Here is a 27969-nt window from a genome sequence, read left to right on the forward strand (position 1 = left end):
TTTGCCCACCCTACATGTTTTCCTCAACAGCTGGGTAGTTTTTAATAACAAGCTTAATAATAGAATTTCCTCTCTTTATTGAGTTGTTGAGAAACTCAATGAAAGTTCTATTATAGATATTTCTAGTTCCTCATGTGCCATTCATTACTACCCTTTGGTCAATACACACATATATACACACAAACACATTAACGCATACATACACTGTCTATAAAATGAGGGCTTTTAATGAAAACTACTTATTTCCCAATGTAAACATTTTTCAAGGTGTTCAATTGTTCTGCATTGAGATGATCAATTCTTTAAAAGTTATTCTATAATTATCACTACATAATTTATTTAATGTGATTTAAACATCCTTGTTGTAAATACAGAGTTGTGATTTTGATGTATGAAGCTGAGAATAGTCAATACTACTCACAGTGCCTGGTTCTGGCCTCCCCCCACATGGCTATAGACTTTTACTGACTCACTTACCAACTAATCCAAAAATATGTTTTAGCGCTTACAGTGTGACAGCACCTACCCTCACTTACAGAATCTACTTTAAAGGAAGGAATTAGTCTATGCATAGGCAAGTATATGGTTATTTAAACTTACTAAGTGCCCTCTGATATAGAAATTGCTGGCTTTTAATCTGATTCTGTTTGCACGTGTTTAAACCTCAATGTGAAAGATTAAAATTTAAAAGTACAGTGTTAAAATTCACAATGCTTGTACTGCTGTGAAATGTGATAAAATATACAGTATATATATATATACTATTTATCCCATGTGTATAAGCTATTTATCCCAAAATTTTACTGCTTTAGTAGCAAATCTTTAATAAATAGTATATAGAAAGAAAAATTAATGAAACAGCACACAAATCACATTGACCACTGGTTCTGCTTGCTTTAAGCAGCTTGGTGATCAAGACAGTTCTTGAGGCATTTTACAGAGACAGCACTGCGAATGTGCCACCGCTGTCCCACAGCTGCCCCAAGGCAAAGTCTTGACCCTTCCCGTCAGACCCAAAGGATTGGGACTTGACTGGACCTTGAACACTGGAACCCTTTAAGAAGCAAAGGATCCAGGAAGATCCAGTGCTGACGCGCCTCACCATAAATGGTCAGTTCCAAAATCTTCCAATTGAAACTTGCCCAACCAGCGATTCCTGTTCTCTGTAACTGCTTAAAACCCTCTGCTTGTAAGCCTTCAGGAGTTCAGGTTTTGAGCAATAACTTCCCATTCTCACCCAGCAATAAAGCAACTCCAATTTCTCCATTGCAATTCTAGGTGTTTAGTGTTTCACCCTGCTGTGCACCAGAAGGGAGAAACTCTTTTTTGTTCGTTACTTAAGAAAACGTTTTGAGGAATGATGGTAGGCTATGTTTGATTTGTATAAGAATTAGTACTTTCTTGTCAATACAATTCTATTTTGTACATTTCAGTTATTATAAGTCTACAAATACTACTGGCATACTAATATGAAAAAAACAACTTACCTTAGACATATTATAAAAAGTAATTTTCATTTTAAGGCCAATTTTCTTTTGCATTAATCAGAAGTTTTTGCATTTTCTTATTTATATTTTCAAATGTTTATTAAAGTTAAGGACACTGCACAGAATACTATCTGTGACGAGACAGACCTGAGAAATTACATAGAGAAGCACAGCCAAAGCAATAAGATGACACCCTCTTTGAACAGCTTGGGGCAGAGTTCCTCAAAGGGGGGGTTCATTTACATATTCTCTGAAACCTGCAAGTCCTCACACTTTAGAAACATTGAACTCAGGCTTGATCCATTGTATCCTACCTTCAGTACTAGAAGGTACATGAAGCTCACCAAAGAGAACTTTTGTTAGGTCTGCTTTCAGTTCGCCACTCATTCAGCTCCTGCATTCTCTGTTCACTCCCCTAATCCTTTGTTTAGGTCCAGGATCAGACCTAATTAGTCATTTAATTCATACTCACCCTGGTTAACAATCCAGTTCACCTGAAGAGTCCACGGGATGAAACATTGAATCTTACTCATACTCCTATTTATTTCAATGTGTTCTTCCATATCAAAGTCCCCATATTGGATCCCCGATGTTCCGTGATTTTTCACATTAACCTGATCCCTTTTTCTCAGTTTAGTAAAATGATTATATGTTCAAGATAATATATTTATATGACTATTACATAGTATAAAACATGGTGCAATGAGAAAAGAACACTTGAGTATGAGATGAGAAACAAAAGACTACTGCTTTGCTTCTATCTCTACAGATCTTGGTTATCTCACTTGCTATCTCTATTTCTTCATCTGTAATGATAATCTCAGATTCTCTACTGGTTTGCTATGATGAATGCAATAACAGGTATAGAAATGCGCTATAACTGTCATGATCCCAATATGGAATATTCTCACTAATTATTCATGAGGTCTTTGGCTGAGGCCACGGGAACTTAGACTTATTTAAAGGCAAAACTGTCTAACTTTGGGTAATCTGCATTGTACCTAAACCTTGGTCTCCGAATGCATACATGAAGATAATCTTACCTCATAGAATTATTTTAAGCATTTCATAAAACAATATAAATAATTCTTAGTCTAATGCCTGGCTCTGGTAAATGCTAAAAAAATCATAGTATTTTCAAATAATGACTGAGGTTTGGAGTATGAATTGGCATTACTACTTTTATCTAATTCAATTAGATTAATAAAAACTGTGAAATTATAATGTCTGAGGAATTCAAAATACTAAAGCAGAGCGCTGACCCAAATTACTTCTTAAGTTATTGAACTTTAACACAAGGGAACTAGCCACAAGACCATACTGTTAGGGATACTTACGTAAACTAATCTAAAATGTTTCTTCTCTTATTCATATATCATATAGATGTAAAGGAAGGAAAAACACATAGGTGATGCAATGCCTCAGTTCACAGCTCCTTTCATCAACTGATAAGCAATGACCAGAGCTAAACAAAATCCTTGTAGCTACAGGGAGAGAAAGAGATTTTTCTTCTCTCATCATAGCCTAGAGATTTGTGGCTGAGAAAATGACTAAGTAAGTAAGCAAGTAAAAGAATACTTAGGAACCACAAAGAAACATAGAAACTCTTCCCAGAGTATATTGTGTATGCTGGTTGGATGTATCAGCATTGTTCACTTTAGCTCCACATCCATATTTCATATGAGTTAAAGTGGAGGGAAGCACCCCAGAGAATTAATACTAAAGGTGTCCCAGAAATTACTGAAAGGTACATTCACAGTCTTCCTTCGCTTCCAACTTATTTTTGAGAAAAGGAAAGATGTTTGGCTACAATATGTATGTTCTAGCAGATGTCCATTAACATTTCCTCAAGAAATTAGTTTGCTTGAGAGACTCAGACATAATGTTCCAACTTCGCAGAAATCAAAATTAATATTAGACAAATATAATTTGCCTCTTGGCCTCAATTTGCAAGTTCATCATCTTAAACCAAGGTAAACAATGAGAAAAAGTATGAAAGATGCCAGTGAGCTGAAGGAGACCATTGGTTTCAAGCAAACCCCTTTACTTCTTAAAGTGATTGGACCCACAGTGCTTTTTATTTCCTTACTTACCAAGGGCTTGGTTTCCTCTTCATCTTTGAAATAATATAGCTGATCTCCCTTGAGCACAAACCAGCGGGTATGCCAAGTCTTGACAAAGCCTCCTTGCTTCCTCAGCCACCCACACTTGACTGCATTATTCCGCCCTTGGCCTTGTTGGGGGTTCTCAGCGGAGTCATTGTTCTCCTCCATTATCAAGCTGATGGACTTTCCTATTTAGCAAACAAACAAAAGAAATAATAAGGTGCTTGATATATTCACTCTTGAAAATCACTCCTATCCCTAAAAAAAAAAAAAAAAAAACAGGATGAGGAGTGAAAAATGTATATCAACTCACTTGCCAAGTTTCTAGAAGCAAACCACAGACCTGACAACATTGTGCCTGGGGAAAACTTGGAAAGAGTTCCTTGTGTCTTCCCTAAGTGAGCTAGTCAGCCGGGCAATAACATCCCTTTTTTTACTAAGCAGAACTGAAGATAGGAAAGTTATGGAGGTAATGTGTTAAGAAGCAATTTTTTAAAAAACTAAAACAACCAACAAAAACCATAACTCTCATGATAATGGGCCTCTGTGTCTGGTGTGTACTGATTGGGGCCCATTTGCGCAGGTCTGATTATCTGAGCAAACACTAGCCTGACACATGTTAAAGTTTAAAGGGACTATTTTAAAAACCACAATGGAAGACATTTGTTTTACATATGTGAAAATTTCTCAAGATGTATCTGGCCCCTTTCCCCCAGAGTGTATCCTGTTTAGAGTTTCTTTGGATGGTCAGGAATTAGTGCAGCTGAAAAAGTTTAGGGAGAAAAAAATAAAATTAAAAAAAAATAAAGACCCCAGCTCAGCCAGTGGAGTTTCCTTCAAATACTAGGACTAAGTCAATTGCATGATGAATAATGTTGCAAGTTTATGTGTGAAGGAGTATAGGACTGTACACACTATACATAGCAAGGAAATGAGTTTATTATAGAGAAAAGTCTTAATCAACAGGGGAGAAGCTAAACTGCCACAGTAAAATGGGGAGGTGGCTTTCTGGGAGAACCAGGGACAAGTGGCTAAGATTTAAAGATATTTTCCTGCCCCAAAGGCTTTCTGCAAATTCTTACTAATATTGCATATTTTCATGAAAAGTCCACCCTTACCCTTGTATCTTTGATAAGCATATAAAGATTCAGACTAAGTAATAAAACAGAATATTCCTATTCTGGCATATCCAGGCACAAAGCTCCTACTTTTCTGCTTGATTCCAGAAAACAAGCTGACTTTTTGTCTAGTCCTTCTTTTCACCATTGATTTTTTTTTCCATTGATTTGTATGTACACAGTCCTAATTATCAATTCCATGAAGTTCCCGTTGTCCGCCCTTAGTTACTTAAGTTTCTTCTTTGAAGTTCCTGGGTCAGACCTTTCATTATTGGGCCTTTCGTTTCTGACTTTAGTCCTGCCCTCCCAGTTACAGAGATGAAGCAGAACTTTGGCTCCAATTAATCAGGTTGTGAGCATCTCAACCATCTTCTCAGTAGTTTTGCCTCTTCCATTGGCATGCATTCCAAGCTATCTCCATCCTTGCTTTCATCTCCATCTCTATAAACCACCTTTAAGCTTCGAGTAGGCCACTTGACCACCATCTGTCTCATTCAATATTCACTTTTTCCTTTTTAAACCGAAACATCTTTCTCACTAAGAGGCATTCATCTCTGTAAAACATCTTGAAACTTCCTTTGCTGCATAAGGCATTCCCAAGACAGAAACACCTTACTGCAGGAAGCATTCCTCCATCGTGTGCGTGCATGTGTGTGCAGATTGGATCATGCCCAATGCTTCAGAGTTTGTTATGCCCTCAGGGCAGGAACTTTCATCTCATCTCTTTTACATTTCTTGACCAAGTATAAGGAGCCATGTAAAGCTCACTCTAAATGAACAGTAAATGCTTAACATAATTTAGATAATAAGTATGCTTATTTAGACCACTCTAAGTAATCGTTTTGGTCTCCTGGTATGTAAATTGTTCAAATCTACACAAGTTGTTATTTCATCAGCACCTATTGATTCTTTGACCAAATACCTTAACTTATAAAGTTGAACTTATAAAGGCATTCCTTAAAACAAACATTCTAACACACACACACACACACACACACACACACACACACACACACACCTAGAATCCATGCACAACAGACTCTTTCCTTTGGCCCATCTCTTTTTTTTTCCCCTTTCCTCTTATAATTCATGTTTTCTATTAAGTTTGAAAAATCTCCTCTAAAATCCTTCAAGGTAATTAGAAACCTACCATCAATAATGTAAAAATACAACTGCCCATTTTTGTTTATACCTACCATTAATTCCTTAGAAAAAAATGTGTGCACATTAGAACATTGTTTATAATCCTTCTTACATAAGTTGTTTACAAGTCTGGTGAAACCAATGACAGCATCACCCACTGAACTCCTGGCTATGCTGCCTCTAATTTCATAACTTCAGAATGCATCAGCAAGTATTTTAATAGTGCTAATTGTAACAATTCATTAAACAGAAATGAAAACAAATCATATCATATCTCCAAGAGAAAATAATGCCACAACTATTTCGGATGAGTAAAACTAAGGTTTACTAAAATAACTATGATTTTTATAGAGGAGTCTTGATATTTCTTCAGAAGTTAAATGGCTCAAATTCTACCCTTCACCTATAAAATGACAATGCTGGCCTGATCATTTCTAACTATTGTGCCTTCCAGCACACTGAAATCTACCACCTCTCTAATTCCATACGCTTAAGGACACTAGATATCCTCAGCACTTCATACCATGTCTGGCATATGGTGAAGCTCAATCAATGTTTTATGAATTAATAAATATTGCAATAGGTTTGGTGCTAGATATCTAAAAGTGAACATGACCTCCCTCCAAAACCTGCCGCTGCCCCAAACCTGATCTTAGGAAATGGCACCATGATACACACAGTTGAAAAAAAATAATCATCTTTTGAGTCCTGATTCCTCCTCATCATGAATATCAGGTCCATCAGTAAATTCAGAAATATTTTCAAATCCATCCCGTTGGGTCCATCTCCATTGCCACCCTATGACCCAAGTCATCATTATCTTTGACTAAATGATTCTCATAGCCCTCCAACTGGTCTCACAGCTTCCATTTTAAACCACAAACACTAAGACATGGGCACATGTTCACACATATTTTATTCTCCACAAAGCAGCCAAAGTGAGCTTTTAAAAATTTAAATCAGGTAATGATTCTCTACCCTTAAAATTTGGTGGGATCTGATTATGCTTCTTTTAAAATCTGAAGTCTTACCATGGCTTACAGATCAGGAATCATGTAGCACCTATTTATTTATTTATATTTTTATTTATTTCAGAGAGGAAGGGAGAGGGAGAAAGAGAGACAGAAACATCAATGATGAGAGAGAATCATTGACCGGCTACCTCCTGCATGCCCCACACTGGGGATCAAACCCACAACTCAGGCATGTGCCCCCAACCGGAATCAAACCAGGGACCCTTCAGTCTGAAGGCTGACACTCTATCCACTGAGCCAAACTGGCTAGGGAGAGGCACCTATTTATTGATCTAACCTCATCTCACCTTCAATCCCCCCATTCCAACACACACACACACACACACACACACACACACACACACACACACTTAAAAGCTCTGATGCAAGCAACCATACCAGCTTACCACCAGTTCTGGAAACACCCAAGTCCTTTATGCCTTGATTATTGATACTTGCTGATCTCTGCCTAAACTGCTCTGCCCCAGGCTCTTTGAAGGCTGACCCTTTCTCATTCTTTAAGTCTCAGCCTGAAACTACCTCCTCCCAACAAGGCTTTACTAATCACCTGGAGAGTTACTTACCCTTTTGTTATTCTCTATCACTGAACTCTGTCCTCTGTCTTCCTGACACTTCTTTAAATTGATATTTCTTTAGCTGTTTATCGCTAATCATCCCTCCAGGAGATCATTAGCTTTAGGAGGCCAAGGACTTGCTTTTTCTTACTGCAGTTTACCCAGTACCTTTAAGAGTGCTCACTTGGTGTTCAGTAAACCATGTAAACTTGGTGAATGAAGCTATGTAACAACCACAGTAGAATTCATACAAGCATACTTTGGAGAGTTTTTACATGGCATTAAATTTCTTAAAGAAGATTGTACACTTTGAGAACTTGATTTATTTTTCTCTGACATAGGAGACTTTAGCATCAAAACTGTTCTTAAACACAATGTCAAATCTTCAAACTTAAATGAATCTGAAACAGTCCTTTATGAAGAAATATAACATTCAACATTTACACGTGTTATCCTTGTAGGAAATGCATGCAGTCAATAGTGGTTAAGCATGAAGAAAAGTATAGTGTACTCATTCAACTTCTCAGAGAATAATCTAACTGAATCTCCACTGGGAAAGGACTTCCACTATGTTGGGGCAGCTGGATGGTACCTGAGATTACAGAATAGAACTATCAACTAAGGTGTTTAGCATATCAACCTAACAATGACAATGTAACAGTAACGTATTTTTTTACTCTAAACTAACAAAATATAATTGAAAAGTTGTGTCTTCATATCAATCTTAGAACAGAGCCTTCATGATGGCTACTGTACCATATCAGGGCTTAGAAAATTACCATCATTTGATGGGTATATAACTTTGAATTATTTTCCAGGTGTGGAAACTGATTTGTACATCTATGTATGTGGTTCTTTTTTGCATCCAGATGGTCTAGGAACACAACAGTATTCCATGGTGCAATCTGAGATGAAATTCCTGCTCCTAACAGAGTTTCTAAAAGTCCAACAGCCACACACATAGGTATTTCTATTTGTGACCTCAACAGAGAATATATAAACATGCATGTAATCAAAGATGTATAAAAATAGAATGCCATATGCCATAGAGTTGCAGTGTGTTTGGATCCATCTATGGGACTACACATGTCTAGAAAACACAAGAGACTGACAAAGAAGGAGGGGGCTAGGGAGTCGGTCAGAGAAAGACAAATACCGTATGATTTCACTTATATGTAGAATCTAAAGAACAAAACAAACAAACAAAATTGAAATAGACTCATAAACACAGAGTGGACTGGTGGCTGCCAGAGAGGAAGAGGGTTGGGGGACTAGGTGAAAAGGTAAAGGGGTTAAGAAGTACAAATTGGCAGTTACAAATAGTCACAGGGATGTAAAGTGCAGCATAGGGAATATAGTCCATAATATTGTGATAACTATTATGTATGGTGCCAGTTGCGGTACTGGAAACATTGAAGGGAACGCTATGTAAAGTATGTGACTGTCTAACCACTAAGCTGTATACCTGAGATTGACACAAAATAAAACTGAAAGTGAAAAAAAAAAAAAAGGAGGAGGGAGCTAGATGGAAAGAGAAGGGAGAGAGAGAACTTAGAGCATAAGCAGTTTCACCATTAAGGCCTCTACCGCACTCAGTGAACACATGGTCCCATGGGTGGGAGGCGTGTGCTTACAGCCAGTATCAGTTCCCCAGGCCTCTGTGGGGTGTGTCACTGTGCAACCGTGACCCCAGAGTTTCAGAGTTTACATGATTTCACATGGCGAGGCCCTTCAACACACACTACTCCAGTTGTTGAGTGAAAGAACAGTGATCTGTTCTATCGCTCTGGGAGACAACAAAAATAAAACTGGCAGGTTTGATAAAATACTGCAATTTGTGAGAGATGTATGTAACTTTCAAGTGTAATTCTGTTCAGTTCCAATTGTTGCCTTTTGTTGACATTAGAACCTAACTCCTTTGTAAAATGAATGTGATTGCACTGTTCACAAAAGCCAATATTTATCTGAATTCTAACCTTTCTTATTTTAAAAAAACAACTTTGTCTTGAAGCTGTTGCTAACATGCTGGTTTGTTAGGCAGGTTTGTACATTTTATTGTGCTGTACATCTCAATGCTAGCATATATCCTTTCTATGGGTAATAGTTCACAGAGCAAAACATAAAGAAGTAATGAGATAATATGTGCATGTGTGCATGCATATGTTTATATGTGTGTACATGTGCGTGCATACATGTGGGTATGTGTGTGTGGAGTGGGTGTGAGTATATATACACTGTGTGTGTTTTCTCCCTAAGGCAGAAAATTCTTAAAAGGCAAAAACATTTGTTGAGATTCTTTTCTTATTTTTCCAAAACTCAGTTCCATGCTACTGGCAGACATGTATGTATATTCCTGCAGATCCCACATCCTTTGATGAAGTAAAGAACATAAAAGAGCTTTGCCACTCAATGTTCATGGAACAATCTGATCGTGGTATATTACAGTCACACAACCCGTGAATGTATAGATTTATTTTTATTATTTTCCAGGACATTTCTTCAATAACTACAATTATTTACCTCATTTAGAACTTAATATTCTAAGTATTTAAATAATTTCAGGCTTGATCTGGCTTTCTCTCTCTCTGCCCCACTCCCTTTCCTCCGGCAGGCGCCAAGGGAAGGCTGTGTGAGCACACAGGGGAAAGGTGCTCCCTGCAGGCCAGGAACGAGCCTCACCAGAGCCTGACCTGCTGGCCCCTCAATCTAGACCTCCAGCCTCCGGAACTGTAAGGAAAAACGTGTCTGTCATTTATGCCACCCAGGCCATATGCCATTTGTTATGGCAGCCAGAATAGATGAAGGCAATGCACCTCTACGAAAGAGATGTATAAGAGAAAATTAAAAGAACTAAGTCTTACAAGCTTGTTGTAAGGTAACTGCTAACTAAAGAAAACTGATGGGTGAAGCACAGTTCACTTTCTGTCCCTCACGCTTGACAACGTTGCCTCTTCAATTGAAGAATGAATCAAACCGTGGTGCCTACAGGGAATACGCACTCTAGGTCTGATATTGCAGAGGCTCTGGTGGAAATTGTTTTAGCTGCAAAACCAGTTCCAGGAGCCTAAGTCTGTTTTCAGGATGCAATTGTATTTCTTAAAGCACCTTGGGTTGCCTCACATGGTTGGTTGTTCTCACTGCCAGGATTTCATGGTTAACTTTTTTTTAAGGTTCATTTCTTTTATTTTTACTTTTCAATTGCATTTTGCATTCAATATTATTTTGTAATTATTTCAGATGTACAGCATAGTAGGTAGGCAATAATATACTTTATAATATTTGATATTTCAAGTACCCTCCTGGCACCATACATAGTTATTGTAATATTGTTGACTATATTCCCTATGTTGGATTTTACATCCCTGACAATTTAGTGACTATGAATTTATAATTCTTAATCTTTACCTTTTTTACCAAGTCCTCCAATCCCTCTCCCCTCTGGCTATCATCACTCTGGTCTCTGTATCTATGAGTCCGTTTAAATGTTGTCTGTTTATTCTGATCTTTAGATTCCACATATAAGTGAAATTATATGGTATCTGTCTTTCTCTGACTGGCTTATTTCACTCAGCACAATATCCTCTAGGTCTAGCTCTGCTGTAGCAAATAGTAAGATTTCATTCTTTTTTATGGGCGAGTAACATTCCATTGTATACATGTACCACAGCTTTTTTATTTATCCTTCAGCTCCTATACAAAAGCTTCTCTAGAGCCACTGCTATCCCCTAACTAGACATCCCCTTCCATGAGAACATCATCATTACAAACATCATCTTTATCATCTGGTCATATGCTTATTACTTTACAGTTTTCTACACCGTAACTCATTGACGATAAGTGCTCCCTGGAACCCCCCAAACTAACCAGGATATACTGAATACACAAAGGTTTGTTGAATAACTGTGAATGAAGGAAGGAAGGAATACATGTAAAAATGCATCAGTCAGCCTTTGGGGCCTACTAGAATTGACCCCAGAGGCATCAAAGTTCCCCAAAGTACAGTGCAAAAATCCTAAATATTTTATTATTAGACAACAATGCAAGCACTTCAGTCCAAATTCTCCCACCTAAACCTAATCCTTTCAGCTTGTAGCAGATGAAAACTAAATTGAACTTCAGAAACTACTGAGTTTCTGTCTCACTGGTGATGCTAGCCCTACTCATAATTTGAGTTAAAAATAAACTTTTTTCCTTAAAACTGAAGAGTTTAAGTGTGAAGAGAATAGAGGACTTGAGTAAAGTGCAGTTTAAAGTATTCACCAGACGAGCGCACCTGGGCGAACTTGAACAGTAATAATTTTTGTAAATGTGCAGTTATTTTCCTGAGGAAAAACTAAATACCCTGTTGCTTGATTCATTTGAAATTATATTGTCCAAAACATCAGGAAATAGAAAATTATGTATATGGTGGGATGAATCAGGAATGCCAATTTACATTTTATATTTTAAGCTTCAATATTTTCATATTCATTTGGTAAGAAATCAGAATGATTTAATGGGATTAATTATTTAAAGGAAAACTTCTTTTATGCATTTACTTTGTTTCTGTTGTATGTAAAATGCCTCATACTTTGTAAGGAGGATCTTCTCCCTCTTAAGGAGATTTTCATTCAATAAGGAGAAAAGTATTTTAATATATACTAAGGAAGGTTCCCCACCTCCACATCACTATGAGAGGGAGGAGTAAAAAAGAGAACTTTTGGAATTCCCAATGCTGATAACCTGAGTAGAAACAAAAATCAAATCAAAACACCAGGTGTTTTGATTGCAAGCTCGTGTCAGACATCGTTAATCAATCACAGTTCTTTTTCCTGCAGAACCTAGATACACTCCCAGATGCCGTCTCAATACAACAACTCTAAACAGTCACGTCAATCAATCTCATAGGAAAAGGAGAGGGAGACTGTTTGTTACTTCAATTCTATAAACAAACCAAGAACTAATATAAAATAGAAACGCATGTACTTCCTAAGAGAGAATGCCATTTGAAATGGGAAAAGAAGAGAAAACCATCTCCTTTTTCTTTCTTTCTTAAATTGAGTTAAAATTTACATAACATTACACATACATATGTAGAATCATTACACTGTAATGATTCTACATTTGTATATGCAGTTATTCACCAAATAACAACAGGGATACACTCTGAGAAATGAATCATTGGGGATTTTGTGTTTGCACGAACATCATAGGGTACACTTACACAAACCTAGATGGTAGAGCCTAGTTCACACCTAGGCTTCATGATATAGCCTATTGTTTCTAGGCTACAAACCTACACAGCACGTTACTGTGCAAAACTACACGAGATAAAACCAAGCACAAGAAAAAATGAAGCAATCAAGAAAAATGGGAAACAAGATGTATGAGGCTACTGCCAGCATCACACAGCATACTGTTTTACAGCAATTAGTAGAAAGAGTGCACTCTAAAATAATGATAAAAGTATAATATAGAAAATACAGAAACCAATAACATAGTTGTTATCATTGTCAAGTATTATGTGCCGTACATAATTGTGTGTGCTGTACTTTTATATGACTGGCATTACAGTATGTGTCTCATCAGTATCACCACAAACACGTGTGTAATGCATTGTGCCATAATGTTAAGGTGGCGATGCCACCACTGTAATAGTAATTTTTAAGTTCTGTTATAATCTTACTAGAGGCCCGGTGCATGAAAATTCATGCACTGGATGGGGGGGTCCCTCAGCTCAGCCTGCCCTCTCTCACAGTCCAGGAGCCCTCAGGGGCAGGAGGTGACCTGGCGATCAGGAGAAGGCGATGCCCCATCACACCTCTGCTGCTGCCATTGCTGGTAGTGCAAGCCTCGGCCGGCCCTGGTTACCTGCACCTTGGGCTGGCCCTGGGCAGCTGGGCAGCCACCATCCAAGGCTTGCCTGCACCTCGGGCTGGCCCTGGGCAGCTGTGGGGCTAAGGGGACTGGGGGACTCCAGAGGCAGGCGCGTGGAGTAGCTGGGCCTGCCTGGGGGCGGGCCCGGCCTTGCCATGCACCTGCTGCCCGGGCAGGGTTGAGGGGACTGGGCGCCGCCATCTTGTGGCTGTGGGCACCGCCATCTTTGAGGGTGGGGCAGTCAATTAGCATATTCCCTCCTTATTGGCTATGAGCACCGCCATCTTTGCAACAGTGTGAGGGTCAATTAGCATATTCCCTCTTTATTAGATAGGATGGGACCGCCATCCATCAGATCCATTCCTTTTTTTTAAATATATTTTTATTGATTTCAGAGAGGAAGGGGGAGAGAGAGAAAGAGAGAAACATCAATGATGAGAGAGAATCATCGATCAGCTGCACCAAGTCTGCAACCCGGGCATGTGCCCTTGACCAGAATCAAACCTGGGACCCTTCAGTCCCCAGGCTGACACTTTATCCACTGAGCCAAACCAGCTAGGGCCATCAGATCCATTCTTGACTAAAATGTCATTATGTGTGCATGGCTGTACTGCAAAATGATCGTCACAGTAAGTCCAGTTAACATTTGGCACCATACACAGCTACAGATTTTTTCTTGTGATGAGAACTATCAAATCCACTTTCCTAGCTACTTTTAAATATGCAATGCAGCATTATTACCTATAGTCACATGCTCTACATTACATAAAAATATGGACTGCTTCATGAATTCGCCTGTCATTCTTGTATAGGGGCCATGCTAATCTTCTCTGTATTGTTCCAATTTGGGTATATGTGCTGCTAAAGCAAGCGCAAAAGTCATCTTCTTTTAAGGAAGAACTAATAACTTGCTGAGAGCTCAAAGAGGGCAACAGTCATTGCATCACAAAACAAACAAACAAATAAACAAAAAACACATCTGAAGCAGAGAAAAGGAAATAGGAGTTGGATGTCCCTCATTTTATTTTAATTAGTCCAATCTATTACTAGACCCTTAAAAATAAGATCAGAAACCAAATTTTATAAACATCTTAATTTTTCAGCTTTTTTGTGTCCCTCCTCTCCTCTTACTCATAGTTCAAAATTTTGTTTTGAAAAGCTGTCTCAAGAAACAAAGAAAAGAGGTTTTCCACACCTAAATCTGAAGAGTAATGGGATAATAATACCCACAGGATGGGGAAACAAGGGCAGCAATGAAGGAGAGCTTTTGCACACAGTGGGAGGAGTGTGTAAAAGGGGTGGGGGATTTGCAAAGCTGAACAAGTGGAAAGCTGAGAAAGACAGTCCGGCTGAGGTGGGGAGAACCCGATAAGCTGGGTCCTCTGCTCACAGTAGAGAAATAACCTCCTGGCCTGTCACTTACAGAATTTCTCTATCTTTGTCCCCTCATGGTCACATTTTTAATCTTAGATAAAAACGCAGACAATAGGGTGGTGAAGGCTTGGGGCAGGGCAGAAACCAGGGGTGGAGGGCAAGGGGGGGAAAAGGGGAGATATCTGTAATGTTCTCAACAATAAAGATTTTTAAAAACTTGTCTGAAATACTTGTTTAAAAAGTTATCTTTATTGTTGAAAGTATTACAGATGTCCCCCCTTTTGTTTTCCCATTGACCCCCTCCACCCCACATCGGCCCCTCCCAGGCTTTCATCATGTCTGTGTCCATAGGCGATACATACACTGAGTGGCCAGATTATTATGATCTCTGAACCCATAATAATCTGGCCACTCAGTGTATATCCTATATAATAAAAAGCTAATATGCAAATTGTCCTCTCGACCAGAAGTTCGACCAGCAGGCAGGCAGGCCAACCGCCATGTCCCCTCCCCCTCGCCAGGCTGGCCGGACCCCACCCATGCACGAATTCATGCACCGGGCCTCTAATGGATCCTCCCTTCCCCCAACTGGTGGACGGAGTATGACGTAACCTGTACTTGTGGCCTGAACATTCCTGAGTACCTAACCAGGCACCTTATATGGACTATACATTGAACCGCCAATCAGCACCTGCCAAATACCCTAAGCCCTTGATTCCTAAGTACCTAAGTGCCTAATCATGTGCCTTATATGAAGCCACCAATCAGCATGTGCTGAGTACCCTAAGCCCCATCCCCATCCTTTCCCATTCCTCCCCTCAAAAGGCGTGTTCACCTCTGCACATGTTGCTGTTCTCCCCTTGCGAGACAGCCCTGCAGGGTCTTTCTTCTCTAATAAAGCCTGTAGTCCTGTTTTTCGGCTCTCTGTCTGATATGTATATATATATACATATGCATACACACATACACACACACACATATATATGCACACACACACTAGTCAGATTATTATGCATTCAGAGATCATAATAATCTGGCCACTCAGTGTATATGATATAAGTTCCCCATTAATCTCTCCCCTCCCATCAACCAACCCCTGTCTTCCTTAAATATTACTTTTAATGTCAGATTCCTTTAATGAATCCAATGCAGGAAGATCAGATATGTTGTCGATTATATTATCATTTCAAGGCTGTCTATGGAGCTAGCTTTTTATTCAACCATACTTTACAAGTAGGTAGCTTTGGCTGAGATGGTCATTCGTCTACAACAAACTCTCAGATTTTCTCCTTCAAATGCAAGCTGTAAGGTATTTAATGATTTCCAATAATGACCTCTTCTTTATCAATTAATCCTATGGGTTGTACATCATCAGCCTTCTTTTATAAGTTCTGGAAAATCACTTTTCACTCTAAGTATATTGAGATATTGACAATACAATTCTTTCATTAGAATTTAAGGTAAGTGGGGAGATGTCAAAGTGAAAAAAATCTGACTGCAATTCCCCTTTATTCAGCATCATTCCCATTATCATTCACTTTGATGCATTAAACTTTGATCTTTGAGGAGGTGCCATTATTCTCATATAATATGAACATATTATAGTTCTTCAAAATATCTAATTAATACACACTTAGTTTTAGATAAACTGAACAGAAACCTAGCTTTCATGCACTTTAATATATTTAATCAGCAGTTCAGTGGAAGATAAAGAAATACTATACATAAAAAGACATTTTTTTAAATATGAAGCTTGGTGGAACATATGATTCGGCATGTCCAGAGCCTATCTTTGGGGAACACTCTTTTGTGCCATGCTATCCCACTGCCAGAATGTGAATCACACATAGGTCCTGAGCTGCCTAGCAACAGTGACCAGCCCAGGGCGTGGAGATGTGACTGAAGCAGTACCAAGTGGGGTCCTTTCTTAGGTCAGCTAGAGACACATGATGGATGAGCATCTGAGGCTGAAAGCAGCCATCTCCCCGCCCAGCAGAGGAAAGCTGTCTGCAAAATGAGGCTCTTCAGAGACAAGCAGATGTGAGAGAAGGAGAGAGCTCTGGAATATCCATCCCAGTTCTAATTCCTGAAGTCCTGGCCTGTGTGTACCTTCATTGGATCCTACGAGATGTCTTATTATTCCAAGCAAAGTGAACAAATAAATTCCTGCTTGCTTAATCTTGTTTGAGTTACTTACTGCTCTAAAGAATCTTGATTAATACAAAAAAAACACATAAAATTATTTCTGAAAAATTTTTCCTTAAAATAATAGAATTCTAGGCTTACAACACAAAGAGCTTATCCTACTTTGCATGGAACACAAAAATTAATTCAAGATCAATATTAAACCTAAATTTAAAAGCTAAAACTTCTGAAAGAAAAAAGGAAAACAAATTCACAACCTCAGGGAATAAAGTGATTTTTTTAAAAGGATACAAAAAATAATAACTATAAAAATTTATAAATTAGACTTTATTAAAAATAGAAATCTGTTCATCAAAAGGCATCATTACAAATGAACAGGCAAGACAGTCACTGTCAGAAAATATTTGCAAAATATATATCTGCCAAAAGAATTACATCCATAATATATAAATGCTTCCTATGACTCAATAATAGACAAAAGAAAGAATTTAGAATATAGAAAAAATTCATGTAGACACTTCACAAAGGAAGATATACAAATGACCAGTTCTCATGAAAAAGTCCCAGCATCCTTATACATCAGAGAAATGTATATTAAGATCCAATGAGATGCAATAACATAAACATGTGAATAGTTAAAATTAAAAACAGACTTATAACACCAAATGTTGGTGATAATATAGAGCAACCAGAATTTTCATACATTTGCTGGAAAGAGCATACATGTATAATCACTTTAATAAAAGGTTTGACAACATCTTGTAAAGTTGAACATATGTCTGCCTCTGACTTAGCAATTCCAACTATAGATGTATAAACAAGAGAAATGGAATTCATATGTTCACAAAATATTTGTACAAAAATGTTCATAGTAGTTTTATCCATATTAGCCCCAACTTGAAATAACCCAAACAGTGCCCATCAATAGTGAGTAGATAAACAAATTTAAAAGCTAAAACTTCTGGAAGAAAATCATTCAGTGAAATACTCCTTAGTCAATAACAAGAACCAAATTATACATACACATAACACCATAGTTATTATGATGAGTAAAATAAGCCAGATACAAGAATATACATTTCATGACTCCATTCACATGAAGTTCTAGAATAGGCCAAACCAGTCTATGGTTGTAGAAATCAGAAAAATGGCTACTCTTCAGGGGGTGGATATTGACTGTAAAGGGGCACAGGGGACTTTCTATGGTTATGGAAAAGCCTAGTATCTTGATAGGACATGACTTACATGAGTATAGACATTTGTCTAAACTAATTAACTATATCTCTAATTCCGATCTCAAATCACAAGACACATTCTTGTCTTCCCATTTCCATATTTGTAACTTCCTTTTCCAATGGTGACAAACCTGGCTTTCCATTATGTTCAACATATATATGTATTTGCTCAACTTGTAGACATTTGTCTAAACTACTGAACTATATACTTCAGATCTGCACAAAATTATGTTGTTTTAATAACTTAAAAAACTCTTGGAAAATATTGAATTCTATTTAGTAGGCTTGTTTTGTACTAATTGTTATGAGTTAACAATTCTGAAATTATCTTCAGTATATTTCAAGTCAAACAAATAAATATACATGTTGAACATAATGGGAAGCCAGGTTTCTCACTATTGGAAAAGGAAGTTACAAATATGGAAATGAGAAGACAAGGATGCATCTTGTGGTTTGAGATTGGAATTAGATATATCATTATGAACTTATGGCATATAACATGATGATTTGTTTTATACACATACTAGAGGCCTGGTGCACAAAATTTGTGCATGGGGGAGTGGGGATCCCCTCTGCCCAGCCTATACCCTCTAATCCAGGAACCCTCAGGGGATGTCCAACTGCTGGTTTAGGCCCAGTCCCGGGGATCAGGCCTAAACCGGCAGTCAGACATCCCTCTCACAATCTGGGACTGCTAGCTCCTAACTGCTCACGTGCCTTCCTGCCTGATTGCCCCTAACTGCCAGCCTGATCACCCCTAACTGTCTCTGTCTGCTGGCCTGGTCACCGCCAACTGCCCCCCCCCCGCCAGCCTGGTCGCCCCCAACTGCCCCCCCTGCCAGCCTGGTTGCCCTTACTGCCCCCCCCCTGGCCTGGTCACCCCCAACTGCCCCCCCGGTTGGCCTGGCCACCCCCAACTCCCCCCTGCCAGTCTAGTTGCCCCCAACTACCTCCCTGCCAGCCTGGTTGCCCCTTACTGCCCACCCCTGCCAGCCTGGTCGCTCCATGCAGGCTGCTGTTTGGTTGTTTCTGTTACTGTGAGGGCATCCCAGACAATTTGCATATTCCTCTATTATTAGTATAGATAATGAAGTGATGGCTACAGTCAAGCTAATTTATATGTAACCTTATATTATAGTTACTATTTTTATGTGTGATGAGAGAACCTGAAATCTACTCTTAGCAAATTCCCAGTTTTCATAAAGTATTATTAACTCTGATGATCAGACTGTACATTAAATCTCTAGAATTATTCACCCTACCTAACTGCAACATTATACCTTTAGACCAAGATTACATGGTTTTTAACAGTTAGCTACATAGACACAGAAATAAATATAGATATACATTTACTAATGCTATTAACTGAGAGGGCCTAGAAGTAATGGCACACCAGTAACATTGAATAAATACACCCATTGTCCAAACATTGACTTGTGAGTGCCATATACTGTGAAATGGAAGCATGACTACTTGGATGAAAGGTTCATTCCAGGGGTTGGTCAGGAAAAGTATCAGATAATCCTAGAATAATATGTTCCAGAAGTCAGGAAATACTCAATAATCATGTGGAAATATTAAAAGGCTACAGAAGCTAGTTTGAAGTGGTTTTCACTGGCCAAAATGGGACAGTTTGAGAATCTAAATAAATAATGACAGTATGGGTAATAACCATAGAATAAAAGATAAGACTGCATCAGTTCTATTTATATAATAAATAAACAAATAAACAAGCAATTAAACTAATAGAAGACACAAGAAAGCTCTTCTTTTCAGAATGTCAACTAATAAATATATGGAAGCAATAACAAAGTTAAAAATTATAAACGGATGCAAAAACTAGTGCTAAAATTTTGGTGGGTAAAACATATTTACATAATTTCCAAATATCTCCCCACATACTATTTAGAAAGAGTAAAAATAGTAACTTTACTGTGGAGAAACCTGGCAGATCCAACGCAATCCAACTTTACACCATCAATACTGGAATAAACTGGCATTATGTGCCTCCTGATGTGATGTTCTAAGAAGGACACACTACCTTTCACTTCTGTGGTGGTCCTGCCCCAAATGCATAACCTGAACCTAATCGTGAGGAAACACTGCACAAACCCAAACTGAGGAACATCCAACCAAACAACTGGTCTGTATTCTTCAAAAATCTCAAGGTCAAAAAGACTAAGGAGGTAAAGGACTGTTCATAATGAAAGTACAATAAAGAGACATGACAGTCAAACACAATGCTTGACCCTGGCTTGGATCCTGAGCTAAGTGGGGAAAAATACAGAAATAGGGCATTATTGGAAAAATTAATAAATTTTAAATATAGTCTGTGGCATATAAAATATTATTGTATCTGTCAAATTTTCTCATTTTGATCATTGATAATTGCAGTTATGTGACAGTGTACTCGTTGTTAGGAAATACACACTCCAGTGTTTATAAAGGGGCAAGATGTCTCTACTTTAAACAATTCAGAAAAAAGCATGACAAACAGATAGGTATATAGCTAGAATGATAAAGCAAATGGAACAGAATGTAAACAACTGATGAATCTAGGTAAAGGGGGTTTAAGAGTCCCTAGTGCTATTCTTTTAACTTTTCTATAAATGTGAAAGCATTTAAAAATAAAATGTTACAGAACACATCTGGCTTATTGTAAGATGACACAAAGAAGAAGCAAGTTCTGTTCACTGGACCACCACCAGTAGGCTACAAATATGCCACTGTAATTGAAAGGGTACTACACTACAAGTTAGCAAATGTGGCTCTGGAATTGAACAGTTATCTGACCTTGAGAGAGTCATTTATTTTTTTGCCTTTGAATTCTGAGCCCTCAAAATAAAGAGGTTGAATAACTATTTGATGTCTAAGATTTCTGCTAATTCTAAAATGTTGTGATTCTTAGAAATTCTTAGCATTTACTTCTAGAGGTAACATGAGTAGTAGGAAGATTTCCTAGTTGTTACTGTTAAGACTGCTAAAGGTAAAAGGACGGTGATAGAGCAGAAGTTTTGTTCCATTCCTGGCCCTTGTTATTGAACTGCCATGCCATTTTAGTTTTATTTTTTGAAAATGTCATGCCTTAATTTAAAGACTATAAAAGCCATTAACTACCATTGAAAATCTATATATAACCTTCTCCATGCTTTTAGATAGAAATGATTTTTACTTGTTTAATAAATAATATGTAGTGTTTACTATATGCTCACTATTCTAATATATATGTATATACACATGTGGATATATATATATATATATATATATATATATATATATATATAAATACACAGATGTACTAGTCACAAAAACTCTATGAAGTATGATTATTATCCAGTTTATAGATGGGAAAACTAAAGTATCGAAACGTAGCTATAGTCCTACTGCCAATAAGTGGCTGTTTAAAAACAACCATGCATTCAAACCAAGGCAGTGCGGCTGCAGAGACTGTATTCTTAACCATTGCTCTACACTGTCTCTCAACTATCACATGAAAATAAACTCTAGCATTGAATAGCCCAGACATTTAAAAATTTCATGAGAAACAAAGTAATCCTGAATTATAAATCTATTTACATATATACTATAGCCTCAGTTGCCAGATCTACCCCTAGTATATTCCTATTTTGATATTTATGCACACATGTTCTGTTCTGAGTTTTTACTTTAAATTCTAATACTTGGCAGACCCTTCTATGTGAGACATTAGCGACATTAATTTGCTACTCCTTCCCCTTCAGCGGCTTGAAAGCAGTCAGGTGAGAGAGATCAGAAGCTGCTGCTTGTCCGTTCTTGGCAGAGGCCAGCACATAAAGCCAGCCAGGCTGCGGCACACTCAGTATTCTCAACCCAGGGGAAAAGAAGTCTCATGTGGTTGGTCCTTTACATAGATAACATTTGCAGTGAAAGTGACAAATTCCTTTTTGCCTTTTAAAAAAGAAACTATCCAGCACTATGTCATTTTAGTTGGAAAAGTACAAAGTTATAATTCCTAAGGATTTTATCACAGTAGAACTAATACATTTCCCCTCACTCCAGGTGCCAATATCTGTAGCCACCAGTTTAGCTCACTAAGGCCTCCCAGATGCTGTGAATTACTCATGCAAATCCCAAACTCATCTTTCATGCCTAGATTGGGGGTAAGAGATAAAGGTGGACAACTGTTACGAAAGGGTGCTTTTAACTGACAACAGAATTAACCGAGAGACATAAAAGATAGGACTTACGATAAGAGGAAGATTTCGAATTCATCATATTTTAACATGTCTAACACATTACCTTGCAAAAAAACATAATAATCAGCAACATTTATACACAGGGCTTCTCATAAATTCCACATACATAATCTGAATTTCATAAAGTCCATACAATCCATATAATTCCATGTGTATACAGAATCCACAGCTAAGATGACTTCCTCAAGTCTTAAACCTAGCAAGTATCTGAGCAGGTATTTTTTTTACTCTGGATCCTAAAGTGTTGTTTTTCTTTATTTTCCTTTTCTTACCCACTGAACTATACTGCCTCATACTTATACCATTACCTGATATAGACTACTATCTTATAACTACTAGCATGCCCCCCAATGAAGGAATGAATGAAGTAATAATGGAACCAAGAGTAAGCACTTAAATATTTATTATAGCTTAACACTGTTACAAAAATGTGTAAGGAAAAATAAATAGGCAACTGAAAAATATACTTTAACAGTACTTATTTTTCATAGAGTTGCTTTAGGATTTAAACATAAAATTGAGATATTACATGAAGGGTCTTGTAAAAATTCAAGTATTAGAACAGCTTAAATTTCAATCTTAGAGTGAAAAGAAAAATAAAACATTTTAAGAATTGTAGGAAAATTCTGCTTTCTAACATGGTTATGAAATGTCACACTCAGGTTAATAAGAAGTCTAGTAATGGTGTGTTTTATAATATGAACAGATGGCCAATTTCCAATTAATTAGAAAAAATCATATTTATCATCAAAACTATAATCAACAAAATTAAGACTTGCTTTGAGACTCAGAAGCCATTCAGGATCTTGTAATACTGTAATCAGTATTTTTGTCATTTACAAAACACTAATCCAGATTTAATCATCATTCTCTCTTTCCCAGCTGAACCAACAGTTGATGATATCATTCTTTCTATTCCCGCAACTAAAATATTCTTCTTTTCTAGCCTCTTCATTCCCTACATCATAACTAGCTTTGTTCTATCCTCACTACCACCCCTTTGCCTCACAACTAGATAATGACTTCATTCTAACCCACAGTGTCATGCTTCTAAGGCCCCCTCTCTCAATGCTATTGCCAGACTGTTCATTATTTTATACTACAGGCCCAGGGCATAAAATTCATGCACTGGGGTGGGGGGGTGTCCCTCAGCCCAGCCTGCACCCTTTCCAATCTGCTTGCCTGCCTGCCTTCCTGATTGCCCCTAACTGCTTCTGCCTGCCAGCCTGATCACCCCCTAACCACTCCCCTGCCAGCCTGATTGATGCCTAACTACACCCCTGCCAGCCTGTTTGCCCCTAACTGCCCTCCACTGCAGGCCTGGTCCCCCCCCAACTGCCCTCCCCTGCAGGCCTGGTCCCTCCCAACTGCCCTCCCCAGCTGACCTGATCACCCACAACTGCCCTCCCTTGCAGACCTGGTCCCTCCCAACTGCCTTCCCCTGCTGGCCATCTTGTGGTGGCCATCTCGTGTCCACATGGGGGCAGCCATCTTTTACCACATGGGGGCAGCCATCTTGTGTGTTGGAGTGATGGTCAATCTGCATATTACTCTTTTATTAGATAGGATAGAAGCCTGGTGCATGGGTGGGGGCCAGCTGGTTTGCTCTGAAGGGTGTCCCGGATCAGGGTAGGGGTTCCCTTGGGGCATGGGGTGGCCTGGGCGAGGGGCCTGTGGTGGTTTGCAGGCCAGCCATGCCCCCTGGCGACCCAAGTGGAGGCCCTGGTATCTGGGATTTATTTATCTTCTACAATTGAAACTCTGTAACCTGGAATGGAGGCCAGGGCTGCAGAAGCTTGGCTACCTCCATCGCCGGGGGCAACCCTAGCCTCCTGCTCTCTTCATCTCCATGGCTGCCACCATTTTTGTTGGGATTTATCTATCTTCTATCATTGAAACTTTGTAGCCTTGAGTGGAGGTCTAGGCCGGCAAGGGCAGGTGGAAAGCTTGGCTTCCTCCATTGCTGGGGAAACCTAAGCCTCCCTCCTGCTCTCTGTGGCCGCAGGCATCTTGGTTGGGTTTATTTGCATATTTGCTCCTGATTGGCTTGTGGGCGTGGCTTGTGGGCATGGCTTGTGAGTGTGGGGGAGGTAAGGTCAATTTGCACATTACTCTTTTAGTAGATAGGATAGTCCAGATCCTTAAATGACTGACAACTACATAGCACATCATTTTTAAAATGTAGCCTCATTTTCAAGGTGTCATAATATAACCCAGTTTACCTTTCAAAATTATTGTTTATTATCCCCCCAACAAGCACCCATGAAGGAATTATCCAAATCTGTGTACTAAATTTAACCCAAACATGCAGTACTTATTCTTACCTCTTTCTTCTTATAAATTATTACAACTGAAATCATTATCATCATCATCACTATCAACATCATCATCAAAAGCAAACATATAAATTACGTACTATGCACCAGGAAATGTCATAAGTGCTTTAGACATTTTAACTCACATAATCTCTGCAATAACCTTGTGAAAAGATGCTATTTTAATCATTCTCATTTTGCAGAAGGTCCAAGGCAGTCAAGTAAGTTATGCAAGGTCACACCGTTAGTAAATTGTACAGCCAGAATTCAAACCAGCAGTTTGGTTCAAGATTCTATATTTGACCACTATCTGTATGCTTCTCGATTACCAAGTAATACAATTCCTTTATTGTCACTACATAATCAGCTATGAATTTCACATATGCTCCTTTATCTTTTTAATAAGTTATGAAATTACCCATGTTTTATTTTTTTGAGGAGCCTCTTAGTATTAGAAAAAGGAGCCCCAAATCTCTAAGGAAGACCATGTTATTCAAAAAGTAAATATTATAAAAGGCAAAGATTCAAGAACTATGTTTAGTCAAAAATGTATAGAATTAGATCTCCTATTACCAACAAAGTCCTCTGAGCCAGGACTTCCTGCAGCAAGAGTGCTGAGAGAATATAGATTGGAGTGTGAGCTGGCAGAGCTGCTTGCACATTCCTCATCAGAGGCTGTGTGGCAGCTATGCTTGCAGGAAAGGCCAGAGATTCCTAAAACTTACTTCGAAGCTATAGTTGCCCAACAAGTATACTTATTTAGATTATAGGTTATAAATTAATAAAAATAGCTATCTAATGACTGCTATAAAACATTTTTATTAAATCTGAATATTTACAATAACAGAATGAGTCCATATATTTTTTTTACATCTATTATGCTTTTGAAAGACTTTAAGTCATGGTAGCTATGACCTCAAATATCAAATCATAAAAGTTCCATCATGTATGATAAATATAATCACCTGTCCCACAGCCCCTTGATTAGATTGAACCATACACAACATTTCTAATGTTTGATAGATTTTGACTTGCAAAAATGGTAATTTTATCTGATTTTGTGAAATATAAAGTCAAAATGGTAAAATGGAAGTAATCAGCATAGAACACAGTGTATTCAAAATACATTGTTCCTTTCATTGCCTTTTGTAGACAAGTTTATTTGCACTGAAGACACAGTAATTTTCAACTTTCTTCCTTGAGCTCTAATAATAAAACTGATGAAAAATTCAGATCTAAGTGTTTACATTACTACTGTTTCCTAGCCACTTTATACCTCAAAGTCCTAGAAAGGAGAAACCTATGAGAATTTTATTGGGGTAAGGGAGGTTCCCCCTTAGTTATTAATGGTTACCAGGGTAAATCAAAATTTACTGTTTTCCAAGTCAGCAGGGATGATTTTTTTTTTTTGCTTAAATTGCTAAATTTATTCCCCAGATGTATATCTTCCCTAAATAATCAAGCCACCTTTCAGACCTGGGACACACATCTGCACCTTTAAGGAAGTACCTCTTCAGCAGAAGTCACTGGGGGAAAACCCTGACACCAAAGTACAAGTGAAATGTGAAGTTACTTGTACACACCACAACCTATGCTTTCTTTGAATACATTTGAATGACTATTTATAAAGTTCTCAATTCCCAAATTGTAAGTAAATCTCTAGGGGTACAAGTCCAACAATTAAAATATTTTCCCCTCAGTGATATGCTGGCTACTAATGGCCAGGTAGTATTTCCTGCAAAGCATACTTAGTGATGCCAAGAGCTCATCACAATCTTGAAGAAAGTTTTCTGCAACTGTAGATGCCACAGGTAAACATGGGCACAAGAAGTGCTTAAGAACTCAAATAAACAATACTTTTCCTATATATTAGAACCCAGTTTACCCTAGTAATACTTTCAAAATTTAGGTGGAAGAACATCATTTTTCTCTATAGGAATATCTTGGCTCTACATGGAGTTTTACAGTTGAATACGTTTTTGCTCATATTTTTTTCACACCAAAGTCCTATATTCCCTTCCATTGCTCAAAATAAACACTTTCTACCCTGGACACGAGAGGTAATAATCAAAAGAGGAAGAAAAAAATAAAATATTCTTGGAGTAGGAATGGTTGAATACAAAAGAGGAGACATTACATTAGTAGTTGATGTGTTTCTCTTTGTGTGTTAGGCCTGATCTTTACCTTAGCAACCAGATGAAAAACTTCTCAAGGTCAAGAATTGTGTCTTATAATCACCGCATGCATAGCTCAGAATTGAAGATGGAGTGGATACTCAATATGTGCCTATCAAATGATTGAAATGTAAATGATAAAAAGGCTATTAAACAACAGTAGATACAGAGTATCTAACAGCATATTAGTCAGAAAAGATAATTTTCCTTCTCTGGATTAATTTTCCTTGAGCAAAATGGAAAAAAATAATGAGACTCTTTCTCACAAAATGTGTTTGGAGTACCATGGCCTCCTATATTGCCCATAATAGGAATGCAGTAAATTCTTGTGGTTTTAAATATTGATTGTTGATAAAGCACTGTGTAAAATTACCTATGACCTAAAATGTTCATAAGATATATTTTTTAGTGAGGACTTATAAATATCCATGCACACACACCTCAGTGAGTGTGTACACACACATGCATATTTTCTAAGTTACAAAAAGGCACTATCCTTCAAATTTCATCAGCCAAGTTATACATTAACTAGAGGCCTGGTGCACAAAATTCGTGCACTGGGGGTGGGGGGTGGTCCCTCAGCCCAGCCTGCAACCTCTCCAATCAGGGACCTCTTGGGGGATGTCTGACTACTGGTTTAGGCCTGATCCCTGTGGAATCAGGCTTAAACCGGCAGTCGGACATCCCTCTCACAATCCAGGACTGCTGGCTCCTAACCACGCGCCTGCCTGCCTGCCTAATTGCCCCCTAACCACTCCCTTGCCAGATTGATTGACACCTAACTGCTCCCCTGCCAGCACAAACACCCCCAACTGCCCTCCCCTGGAGGCCTGGTTCCCCCCAAGTGCCCTCCCCTGCAGGCCTGGTCACCCCCTATTGCCTTCCCCTGAAGGCTTGGTCACCCCCAACTGCCCTCCCCTGCCAGCTATCTTGTGACAATGTGGGGGCAGCCATCTTGTGGCAGCCATCTTGTGATGACATGGGGCGGCCATCTTGTGACCCTATGGAGGTGGCCATCTTGTGACGATGTGGGGGTGGCCATCTTGTGGCGACCATCTTGTGATGACATGGGAGTGGCCATCTTGTGACAGCGTGGGGTGGCCATCTGTGACAACATGGGGGCAGCCATCTTGTGATGACATGGGGGCGGCCATCTTGTGATGACATGGGAGTGGCCATCTTGTGACAATGTGG

The 27969-nt window shown here is 38.5% G+C and overlaps 1 protein-coding gene and 1 non-coding gene across 3 annotated transcripts in view; both read right to left on the reverse strand.

Moving 5' to 3' along the window:
- Window positions 1-27969, reverse strand: part of ARHGAP24 (Rho GTPase activating protein 24) — a 460097-nt gene that overhangs the window by 372605 nt on the left and 59523 nt on the right. For both annotated transcript variants that reach the window (XM_008143589.3, XM_028148297.2), the window contains exon 2: window positions 3581-3780. In XM_008143589.3, coding sequence (XP_008141811.2) covers window positions 3581-3780 — 200 coding nt within the window. The remainder of the gene's footprint in view (window positions 1-3580; window positions 3781-27969) is intronic.
- LOC114232275 (U6 spliceosomal RNA) lies at window positions 14065-14167 on the reverse strand. The gene has a single exon (XR_003618314.1). It is a non-coding gene; the product is annotated as a U6 spliceosomal RNA (small nuclear RNA).

The sequence above is a fragment of the Eptesicus fuscus genome, chromosome 2, assembly GCF_027574615.1.
Source record: "Eptesicus fuscus isolate TK198812 chromosome 2, DD_ASM_mEF_20220401, whole genome shotgun sequence".
NCBI classification, from domain to species: Eukaryota; Metazoa; Chordata; class Mammalia; order Chiroptera; family Vespertilionidae; genus Eptesicus; species Eptesicus fuscus.